General features: G+C 37.3%; 1 protein-coding gene across 6 annotated transcripts in view; it reads left to right on the top strand.

The window, feature by feature from the left end:
* AMN1 (antagonist of mitotic exit network 1 homolog) overlaps positions 1-12,150 on the top strand; it is a 51,163-nt gene that overhangs the window by 35,492 nt on the left and 3,521 nt on the right. For 2 of the 6 annotated variants that reach the window (XM_026502149.4, XM_057303226.1), the window contains 2 exons: positions 1,057-1,168; positions 3,433-3,501. In XM_026502149.4, the coding sequence (XP_026357934.2) occupies positions 1,057-1,168; positions 3,433-3,501 (181 nt within the window). Of the gene's footprint in view, positions 1-1,056; positions 1,169-3,432; positions 3,502-5,926; positions 6,258-7,356; positions 10,975-12,150 lie in introns of those variants that run through there. The other 4 variants (XM_026502151.4, XM_048216524.2, XM_026502152.4 and 1 more) reach the window with 4 other exon arrangements.

Below are 12,150 nucleotides of genomic sequence, written 5' to 3'. Positions count from 1 at the left end.
CACTATCTCTCTGTCAAATAAATAAATAAAATCTTAAAAAAAAAAAAAAAGAATTGGTGAATGTACCATTTGATGGATATTTGGGTGGTTCTAATTTTGGACTGTTATAAATACTACTATAGAAATCTGTGTACAAGTCTTTTTGTAGACATACATTTTCATTTTTCTTGGATAAACACCTAGGAATGAGATTGCTGGGTCATATAATAAATACACATTAAGCTTTAAAAGATATGACAATACTGTTTTCCGAAGTGCCTGAACTAACATTATGTTTGAGATTTATGTCTATTAATACAAGTAGTTATTTTTCATTTTAACTGTTTCATCTGTTCCATTAATAAACCACCATTTGTTTACCCATTATCCACTTTTTTACTATTACAAATAATATTAAAATGAGCACATTTATAAATTGTTTCCTTGGGCACATATGCAAGAGTTACTCCGTGTATAGTGGACATTTTCAGTTGGAACTGCTGGGTTCTGGGGTATACTTATCTTCAGCTTTAATAGATTTTGCAATATTTCTATATAAAATGATTGGGCACTTAACTTTTAAATCATCTGTACTTCCAAATTACTGCATACTTACTTACATTAGTCCTTTCTATTGAATGTTTCTTGCAAGTAGATATTTGGTTCTGTTTGTTTGTTGTTTTTAAGTTGTTGTTGTTTTTAATTTATTTGAGAGAGAGAGCACGCATAGAGGAAGAGAGGGAGGGGAGAAGCAGGCTCCCCACTGAGCAGAAAGCCTGACAATGTAGGACTTGATCCCAGGACCCGAGATCATGACCTGAGCTGAAGGCAGATGCTTAACCGACTGAGCCACCTAGGCACCCTGTTTGTTGTTTTTTAAGTTTTATTTATTTGCGTAATCTCTATGCCCAACATGGGGCTTGAACCCATGACCCTGAGATCAAGAGTCTCATGTTCCTCCGACTGAGCCAGCTAGATGCCCCTGGTTCTTTTTGTATCAGAGTATTTCCCAGGCTTTTTCATGCTGTCATCATACCTGTTTTTTCTTTTGACTATGCTTTCTTTCTTTTTAAATAGGAGATTCACATGGGACATTGTGTGAATCTGACTGATGAGGCTGTAGAAGCTGTCCTCACTTGCTGTCCTCAGATACGTATATTACTCTTCCATGGATGCCCCCTAATAACAGGTTAGTATGATAGAGTGGCTGGGTTCAAATCCTGGCTTCATCTTTTAATAACTGTGTGACCTTAAGTTAACTACTCAACCCATTCCATTATTCAGTTTCCTCATCTGTAAGATGGATATAATAGCAGTACCTACCTCATAAGCTTAGTCATGATAATTATCTGACAGCACTTTATATGGTGGCTAGCACATAGTGAAAGCTCAATAAATGTCAGTCATGATGATGATGGTAGTGGTCCTGATAATAAACATGATGTTTTGTGTAGACAAAAAAAAATCAAGCTTATAATATTACATCTATTAAATATGCTAAATGACCTGTTGACTAATCTCATCAAACTGTAGCCATTGAGATTCAGACCAATTTGGACTCTTAGGCTAATGTGATAGATACTTCACTGAAGGAGAACGAAGTAGTCACACCCCATTTGGTCTGTGTAAGAGCCATGATACTGGAAATAAAAGGTGCAGCATAGGGAATATAACCAGTGATATTGTTGTGTGGTGACAGATGGTAGCTACATTGTGGTGAGGAAAGCATAACATAGAGAGAGATGTTGAATCACTATGTTGTACACCTGAAACTAATGTAATATTATGTGTCAGCTGCACTCCAATAAAAAAAAAAAATTAAAGAAAAAAGAGAGCACCTGGGTGGCTCAGTTGGTTAAGTGTCTGACTCTCAATGTCAGCTCAGGCCTTGACCTCATGGCTGTGAGTTCAAGCCCTGTGCTGGGCTCCATGCTGGGTGTGGAACCTATTTAAAAAAAAAAAAAAAAAGGACTACTAAAGATAGTAAAATAAAAAGATTTTACCTTTAAAAATATTTTATTACTTAGGGACACCTCTGTGGCTCAGTTGGTTAAGTGTCTGCCTTCAGCTTGGGTCGTGATCCTGGGATCCTGGGATCAAACCCCACGTCGGGCTCCCTGCTCATTAGAGGGTCTGCTTCTCCCCCTCTCTCTGGCCCTCGCCCCATTTGTGCTGTCTCTCTCTCTCACTCTCTCTCAAATAAATAAAAATATAATCTTTAAAAAATATTTTGTTACTTATAAAATCTAATAGAGCTAATAGTGATATATAAGAACATAAAATTTAAAATTGCAAAAATATTATTTTGGTGTCATAATTTATATAAAATAATGGATAAAATACTATATTATTATGGGAAAAAAAGAGCCACAATACTATATATCACCGTGTCCTGAAACCACAGCACCTCAGCCCTTTTGCTGCCGTGGGCCACATAACACAGTATAACCTGTACCTGACTTGTAAGTCAGCACTGATGCCCAGTCCTTCCAACTCATGTCTCTAATTACAGTCTAAACAGTTACTCTCTAGGTTGAGTTATGATCTTAGAAGTCCTCTTAACAACCTCTGTTCTTTCTTATGTTTGGACTGTCAATGTAAACCAAGCCTACAACAGGTTGTGTTTGGTATCAGTGACATCTATAATGAAGACTAAATCTTTTGGGCCAAGACATTTCTCAAAAAACTAAAGCCAAAAAGGACATTACAAACTGTGAACAGTGCTCTCCAGGGAGAGTTATGGAGGGACCAGAGTAGGAAAAAGCCTGCACTATACGCCCTTTGTACCTTTTGAATTTTGTATCATGTGGATGATTTTATCAATTAAAATTAGTAATAATTTAAAGAAAATTACTTAGAACAAGAAAAACTTATGGGACTGAGTGCAAGGGATTGATACCTGCGTACATTATCCTGGGGGTTGTGAGAAAGCAAACAGAGGTTCTCTGGTCATCAAACAAGGCAGAAAATTGTATTCTAATCAGTAGGCTCTTATTTTAAGATGAAGGCGATCACAGTATATGGAATGTAATTACAGCAATCTTTTATAATCTTTCCAGAATATGAGTCAAGGTGTGTATATCTATCCACTGAGCTATGTGTGCATTTGATCAATATATTGAACAAGCAAGAGGTACTCGTAAAGCGACTCTATTTTCCTCACACTACTTTATTACAAATCTGCTCTAAAGAGGCTAATTTTTTCCTACTGCCAGATGAAATCTCAGGTGCCATTGACTTATCATTCTCAGATAGTTAAAATGTCTTGCCATTTCGTATCACTGAAACCTCTCATTTCAGTAATTAAAATGTCTTAGGTCCATGCAGTACTCCAAACAAGTCCAAGTTAAAGCTTTTGCTCCTCCAGTCAGCTCAGATTTGGCTGCAGTGGGTAAGGGGATGTTGTTGGTTTCTGTATTTTACCATCCCTCACTTCCCTTCTTCCTTCCCCAGCTTGCCCACCGTGGTTTCTGACCCCACCAACGTTAGTGCAGTGTGGGACTGGGATAAGCAGGAACAGAGGTAAGGGAAGGAAAAGTCTTACTTGACCAGTGCTACTGTGATCAAGTGCCAGCACTCTGGGCCCTGTGGGTGAGCTGATCCGTACTCTCTCAAAAGTGGGGCACTTTTGGGGTTCTTGAGGGCCAACTTCCTACCAGCCCCTCATCATTTCATGTATGTCCTATCTGCAGTTCTCTTGATTCAAGCCAGCATGTCTCTTCTGGTTAGTAGCTACTATTTTCTTCCTCTGTCCCCAGGCATCCAGTAATACACCGTCGGTCTCTTTCTGCTCAGGTTTCCTAACTTAGCTGGGTTCCTTTCATGAGCAAAGTATAAGGCAACCCCATGGCAGCCCTCATCTGTCCACAGGAAACACATACTTTAGGCAATGAGAGTGCAGGTACATCCCAACCCCAGTCTTCTCTTTAGCTGCAGAGACTCTTGCCATAGCCTTTTGCCCTTTAGTTTTTTCAGATGTGGGTCTGCTTTAGTGTCCTGTGTCCCCCAAGCTCCAAGGGACATATCAGACTCTCCAACCAATCTCCTTAGACTGCCCTTTCACTAGGCTTGAACAGAAAAGGAAGCACCTCCAGCCCTCTTTCCAGAACTCCAATCACAGCTATCTTGAAAGGGATCCTTTCTTCAATTTCCAGCTATCCATCCCTTCTCACTTTAACACTTTTGTATCTTTAAATGGATGAAGTGCCATGGATTCCAAAATCAGATTTCAGCCAAGCATTTCCAAGTCAAATATAGGTAGTCTGGAATCTCACTGGAATGAGAAAGTAGCTGGTACCTCTAGTCCTGGAACCTTAGCTGAAATAGTTCTCTTTTAATGTTCTGTTATATTTGTCTCAGGATAACTTGGCTAGGCATATTATAAATTCAGCCTTTGCTAATTTTACCTTCATTATCTTTCTGGTTACCCTGTGGACACTCTTCTTTGATATTACCCCCAAACTCAGTAAGTGGTCATTTCTTAAAGGTTAGTTGCAGTATGGAAGTTGAAAATATATCAATGAAATTTTTGTATACTCATATTACAGTCCATTGGTCTGTCTTGTATTTTGATTGGATCTTTTACCCATACGTGATTTTGTAATATCATGCATTGGCAGTTTGGAAAATATTGGTTCTCTTAGTAATATGGGTCTTCCAATGTCAACATATTTTATTATAGCAAAAAAATCTCATTTGTTAACAGCACCATCAGGTAGTTGTCAAGATCATAATGGCAGCTACATTTTTCCAAAATTCATCTGAAAGCTAAAATTTCATCATTCACAACAAACTCTGACATTTGTTTTCTCTGAAGCATCAGGCTCATTTTGCTCCTTTTCAAGAAATGATCTGTGCTGGAGGGGAGGTGGGTGGCGGTTGGGGTAACTGGGTGATAGGCATTACTTGATGTAATGAGCCACGGGTGTTACATGCAACTGATGAATCACTAAACTCTACCTCTGAAACTAACAATACACTATATTATGTTATTAACTATATATGTTAATTAATTTAATTTAATTAATTTAATTAATTTTAAATTTTAAAAAATGGGGGCACCTGGGTGGCTCAGTCAGTTAAGCATCTGCCTTCAGCTCAGGTCATGATCCTGGGGTCCTGGGATTGAGCCCCACATGGGCTCCCTGCTCAGTGGGGAGCCTGCTTCTCCTTCTTCCTCTGCCTGCCACTCCCCCTGCTTGTGTTCTCTTGCTCTCTCTCTCTCTGTCAAATGAATAAATAAATAATCTTAAAAAAAAAAAGAAAGAAAGAAAGAGTCTGACAAGTACCCAAGTCTGAATAACCTTAGGTTGTCAGCTGTTCTTTCAAGTAAAAATGATATTCCATGAATAAAGTGACTGTCTTAGCTCACAACCCTAAAAGGGTCTCAGACTGTAGGACCTACAGACCACACTTTGAGAACCATTGCTTTACAGTAAAGAACGATTATTAGTTAACTTTAGCAGTTGGAGCAGGAACACAATATCCCTTTCAAATCACTTCTTATATTTTCATGTAACTTTAGTAGAAATGAAAGTAGACATTAAAATGACAGGAGTTCAAAATACTTGGAATAGAATAATAGTAGTTTTGACCTATAAGATTATCTAGGCCAGCATTTAACCAACTGTTACTGCTATGTAAATGAACCAAAGATGGCCTCTTTCTTTTCTTTCTTTCTTTTTTTTTTTTTTTTAAGATTTTATATATTTGAGAGAGAGAGAGTCCAAGCAGGGTGAACAGCAGAGGGAAAGGGAGAGGCAGGCTCCCTGCTGAGCAGGGAGCTCTGATGCAGGGCTTGAACCCAGGACCCTGGGATCATGACCTGAGCCAAAGGCAGATGCTTAACTGACTGAGCCACCCAGGATTTCTTCACAGCAGATTGGGACTATTAGTTCAAAAGCCCACTGACATCAAATATTTTTTCATTCAATGATTTTAAAAACAGCCTAAAGAAGCAGATTTTTAGCCATCTAGAGCCTGCCTGTTCTGCATACCCTGAAAAACTGCGCTCAAGCCACTCTTGCCCTTTGGAGCTCCCTGACCCAGAGACTCCTTCTCTTGATGCGGAGCACCATCATGACACAGAAACCTCCTCTTCAGTCCTCTGGGAATTCCTTTACCCTCCTTCCCTTCTCAGTAGTGCTGCACCCCCCCCCCCACACACACACACACACATTGTTGTCTTTGGAAGGTCTCAAGCTGTGAGGGACTTCTGAAAGCAAATCTGTCAAAGCGCTGCCCAAATAAAGCTTCTTGGGTCCTACTGCCACCTTGTGGTCATGTCTTTTTCCTTGCTCTGCCCTGAAATCCCTTAACAGTGACATGGTATGATGTTCTAGAAAATACCATAAGTATAGTGTTGGAGCTTAGGGCAGGCCACCCCAAAATAAGCCATGGAGTATATTTATTATTTTGAATTAAAGCTACTTAAGAAACAGTCAGTGCAAGAAAAACACTCTGACCTTCTTTTGTCTCCCAAAAGGAGGAAACAAATCTCCCATGTGAAAGGTACTCTCCCTGCACCAGGAGCTAGAAAAACATCCTTATCATCAGACATGGGGAATTCAGGGCCTAAGAAGTCTATATAAACAAACCTTGTTACTTTTACTAATTTACAACCCCAGCTTTATTCTGTTAGAATTCCTTATTAATTGAAGCTCCCAAACATAAGTTTTCTTTGTCCTGTCAGTTCATCAAAAATTTGTTTCTCTGTATAAAACTATCTGTCTTGGTCACTTCTTAGGTCCCATATCTTTGAGACCTCCATACATGCAAATTAAATTTGATGTTTTTCCTGTTAATCTATATCCTGTTTAATTCAGACTGCAGCCAGAAGAATCTTAAATAGAGGAAATTTTTTCTCCCCCAATAATAGCATAGAACTAAAAGTGGCTTTTTTTTTTTTTTTTTAGATTTTATTTATTTATTTATTTTAGAGAGAGAGCATGCATGAGCAGGGGAAGGGGTGGAGGGAGAAGGAGATGGAGAGAATATCAAGCTGACTCCATGCTGAGCTCAGAGCCCATTGCAGGGCTCGATCTCATGACCCTGAGATCATGACCTGAGCTGAGACCAAGAATCAGATACTTAACTGAGCCACCCAGATACCCCAGAACTAAAAGTGTTTGTGTGTCCAAAAAGTTTGGGAAATGCAACATACTACTATAATGAATGTTAATTTGTCAAAGAGTCTGAGAAATACTATAGCTAAGAAACTTGTTTAACTGTCTTTATCCAAGCATTTCCCAAAATTTTTTTAGCACAGAGCACTTTTATGGACCTCAACTTGCCCTTGTGTGTAACTGTTAGTCATGAAGTTGGGAGATCTGATAATAATGCAAAAGAGTTCATATTACCATTGCTTTATTAATAAAGGTTCATGAAGAGAAGAAGCTGAAGTTTTTCAGCTACCCAGATCATCTCTACTCTTCCCCGTTTCCTGTCAGCACTACTACCATTGTATATTTTTGCTACCATCATTAAATGAAAATAAAATGGGGTAATATATTCACCTTATATTTAATTTGCATTAATTTTTTTCTCCAAAGAAGATAAATGGTTTTTGGGGAGAGGGGGTTTGGCCTGGTAAATGAAAGATTTTTCTTCTTTTATGATACCTTATATAACATTTATCTTCATGCTTATATATTTATGTGGTTGCTTATACATGACTATATAAGACAATATGATTTATTTTTCATAAAAATATATGTATATAAGGATGTTCAATTGTAATGTTATCCTCAAAGCAATCTGACCCCCAAATTGACAGTGGCACTATAGTTTCCCCTCAAATTCCCTAAATTAATAGGATTATCTTCTCTACTATAATTCTAAGTATTTTATAAATTTCTTAAAGTCAGACTATAAACAGAACTTCACATTATAACTCAGGTCTTGAAACTGTTAGAAACACCCTGATTTTATTTCTGCAGAAAATAAAACAAAAACTAAGCTGCTATTTAAAATATTGTAAATTATAATTTTTAGAAAGAAAACCACAGACCCAAGGTAGGTTCACTTCACTTACCCCAGTACAAATTTAGACTTAACTGCAGTTTCGGTTTCTCCAAGGAGTGAAATTTAAGACAATCAATGTAAAATTTTCGGGTCAGCACCAGTGAGGTAATCTGTCACATGGGCCCTCTTCATCCCCTCAAAGAAAGGTTAGGTAATCCTCCTAATAGGACACTTTGTCTTTCCCCCATGAGAAGATGACCTTGCCTGAACCAATCCCTACTTTTCTTTTGCTAATAACTTCTTGCCCTACTCTCCTTCCTATAAAAATCTTCCATTTTGTACAACTCCTTAGAGCTCCTCTCTACTTGCTAGATGGGATGCTGCCTGATTCATGAATCAATTAATAAAGCGTATAATTTACTTGGTTGAATTTTGTTCTTTGACACAATGTACTTTTTATAGATGTTTTGGAAGCAGGAAAATAATTTTACAACTTATTAAATTCTTTTTAATTCAGTTATGTCTATAGATGTTCCGGAAGCAGGAAAATAATTTTACAACTTATTAAATCCTTTTTAATTCAATTATGTCTGCAGTGATTATCAGTAAGTTCAGCTCACACACCTTTACTAATCTCCTACAGTAGACATGCATTTCGGTTTCTCATAATTATCTAAACATGTTTCACAGCATTTGCAGGCGTGGGAGTTTAGATTTTAGAAGCACAATACAGCAATAAGACAGTACTAGATTAATTTATGTTTTACACTGAAAGGCAGGAAAAACCAACATAAACTTCTTCTTAGCCATAACTTTAGTTATGGAGTCTGCCACCTTTGATTGAATTGACCCAAATTTTAAGTCATATGTGAGGATTTGTTTCAGCCTGATTACTATACAAGGAATTTCTTTACTTAGATTCCTAGATTGTAAATGTATCGATATTTACCACATAGAGCCCAAAACAAAAGTATTTTAAGACCCAAGTGGTTTGCTTCAGAATTTCCTTTAGTTAAAGTTGATGCCCTGCTTAAAGGACAACTCTTTTATTATTTTGTTTCACTTTCTCTAAATCCTATATTATTGTTACCTCATCATTATTTATTCATTCATTACTGATTCCATGCCACAGAATTTCTTTATTCCAGACGCTGTAATGAAGCTTTAGAATTTTGACCATTGTTTGTAAAAATCTGCCAGCCTTCCTTTTTTCACTGTGTATTCCACAAAAATATCTAAATTACATTTTCCTTAATCATTTTAAAAATTAAGTTAATTTCTATTTCCCACAGTTTCTTCTTTTTCTTGGTGCTCTAAAAGGCCCTGCCATGTATCTCTTTGAAAAAGTAGTCTCCATCTCTGTTAATCATAGATTTTGAGAGATGGTAAAATCTTTCTTAGACTTAATCTACACAACACCCTTGTTTTAAGGATAAGAGAACCAAGAATGAACTTAAGTGGAAATACTTGATAGTAGAACTAGAAGTAAAAACTAGAAGTAAGTCACCTGATCCACAATCTTTAATTCTTTCCCCAGCGGGAGGAATTTCCTGAGTCGTTAGTGTCAGGTGGCTTAACCATTACTAGAAAAGGGAGGGAAATAGGAGAGTGACATCAAGCAACAGCGGTGTGATTGGTACTAATGACTTTGAGTCTTTTTCAATCTTGAGAGTCTGTGTTTGGAAGGGTGGCAGAATATGCCACACCAGTATGCTTCTTCAGGACAAGGACATTTTGAGCTGATTATTTTTGAGAAACAGCAGACACTAGAGAAGCTCCAAATATGGAGAAGTTACCCTTTTGTAAGAGAAATTTGCATTTATAAAGAAAAACCTCCATTTGTAAGTATCCCTCTCTCTATACTAGGAAGAAAAGGGTGACTCTAAATCACAAGAGAATCTTATCAGTGGAGAAGACACTAACATAAATCTGTATAGCAAACTTTACCTTTACTTTTTTGCTGTGCTTTTTCTAATAACCTCCTATGATTGGCCTTCCCACCCTGCCCCACCCCAATATCTTTCTTATGTCTTTAGCTGAAGATGGTATTTAAGGTGGTGGCTAGGGCTGTCTCAGGGAATTTACTCATTTTCCCTGGGTATCTCTCATGCATACACGAAGTATACATATTGCTAAGCTGTTTGTTTTTCTCTGGCTAATCTTTTATTGGGGGGGGGGGCTGTCTCAGCCAAGAACTCAGAAGAGTAGAAGGAAAATGATTTTTTCTCCCCTGCAGTTTCTACAGTGCTCTGGCAAGGGATCACTAAATACTTAGAGAACCCACAGTTTCTCTTTATAGCATAATAAACTCACAGGCATTGATTATTCCTACTATTCAAAGTCTCAATCCTAAATACTCTGTATTTTCTCCAGAAAAAGTTGCCTGAGGAGACTTTGAGTAATGTAATACTGCCATCTAGCATCCAAATTTTAAAATTACCTAAAAATATACTGTATGGTTTACTGGAGGGAAAAATGTCATCCTACTTATGTGTAATAATAAATTTCTACAGAAGGATGACACAAATATAGTCAGAAAACAAATATGTATGTTTGATAACATCTTCATAATTAGTAAAAATGCCAAAATGATCCTAAAAACACCAACTAGAATGAAATTGGGAAGTATACATTTCCAATTTTATTCTTTTTAAAATTGTATTGGTTATTCTGGGTCCCTTAAGTTCCCAGATACATATTAGGATCATTTTGTCAATTTCTAAAAAAAAAGAGAGAGAGAGACAACTGGGATTCTGGAAGAGATTGCATTGAATCTGCAATCAATTTAGGGAGTATTGTCATGTTAATATTGTCTTCTGATCTATGAACACAGATGTCTTTCCATTTATTTAGATCTTGAATTTCTTTCAACGATGTTTTATAGTTTTCAGACTGTTTTTCACTTCTTTTGTTAAATTTATCCCTAAGTGTTTTATTCTTTTTGATGGTAATGTAAATGGAATTCTTTTCTTAATTTCATTTTTGGATTGCTCATTGATAGTGTATACAAATACATTTGACTTTGTATATTGATCCTGTACTGTGCAACTTTGCTGAACTCATTTATTAGTTCTAATTTTTTAGTGGATCCCTTAGGACATTCTGTAATTAGACAGGACATTCTGTATATATTACATAATGTACAAAGATAGTTTTACTTCTTTCTTTCCAGCATGAGTACCTTTTATTTCTTTTCCTTCTCAAATTTCCTTGGCTGGAACCTCCAATGCAATGCTGAATAGAAGGGGGTAAGAACAGGGGTGCCTGCGTGGTTTAGCTGGTTAAGCAGCTGCGTTCAGTTCAGATCATGATCCCGGGGTCCTGGGATCTGGCTCCCTGCTCAGTGGGGAGTCTGCTTCTCCCTCTCCCTCTGTCCCTACCCACCCCCTCCCTGCCCCCACTTGTGTGCACGTGCACACATGCTCTCTTTCTAATAAATAAATAATCTTTAAAAAAAAAAAAAAGAAGTGGGAAGAGCAGACATCCTTGCCTTGTTTCTCATCTTAGGGGGAAAACATTAGTCTTTCATCATAAAGTATGATGTTAAATAAAACTTTAGTTCTTTCATAGACACAATTAGGTTGAAGAAGTTCCCTTCTGTTCCTAATTTGTTGAATGTTTTTACCATGAGTGTTGTCAAATGCTTTTTCTGTGTCGATTAAGATGATCATGGGGTTTTTGTCCTTTATTCTATCGATATGGTATAAGTTGTAGGCAGAATAATACCCCCAACCAAAGATGTCTACGTTTTAATGCCCAGAACCTAAACATGTTAGATTCTATAATGCTGCAAATGGAACTAAAGTTGCTAATCAGTTGAATTTAAAATAGGGAGATTATCCTGGATTATCCAGGTGGGCCCAGGGTAATCATAAGGGTCTTTATAAGGGGAGGAAGCAGGCATAAGGAGAATCATAGAGTTGACAGCATGAGAAGGACTCTGTCCACTGTTGTTCATTTTGAATGTGGAGGAATGCAAAGAACATGGTGGCCTCTAGAAGCTGGAAAAGTCAAGGAGGTGAATTCTCTTCCTTGAGCCTCCAAAAAGGAGTGCTGATCCAAGTTAGCCCAATGAGGCCTAATTTGGAATTCTGACCTCCAAACTATACAATAATAAATTTGTTTTACTTTAAGCCAATAAGGTTGTAGTAATTTATTACAGTAGCAATAGCCCACCAATAAAGTGTATTACGTTAATTGATTTTCAGA

This window comes from Ursus arctos, unplaced genomic scaffold, assembly GCF_023065955.2.
Source record: "Ursus arctos isolate Adak ecotype North America unplaced genomic scaffold, UrsArc2.0 scaffold_26, whole genome shotgun sequence".
In the NCBI taxonomy this organism is placed as follows: domain Eukaryota; kingdom Metazoa; phylum Chordata; class Mammalia; order Carnivora; family Ursidae; genus Ursus; species Ursus arctos.
The sequence above is the reverse complement of the archived record's forward strand: the minus strand, read 5'-3'. Positions and strand labels throughout refer to the sequence as shown.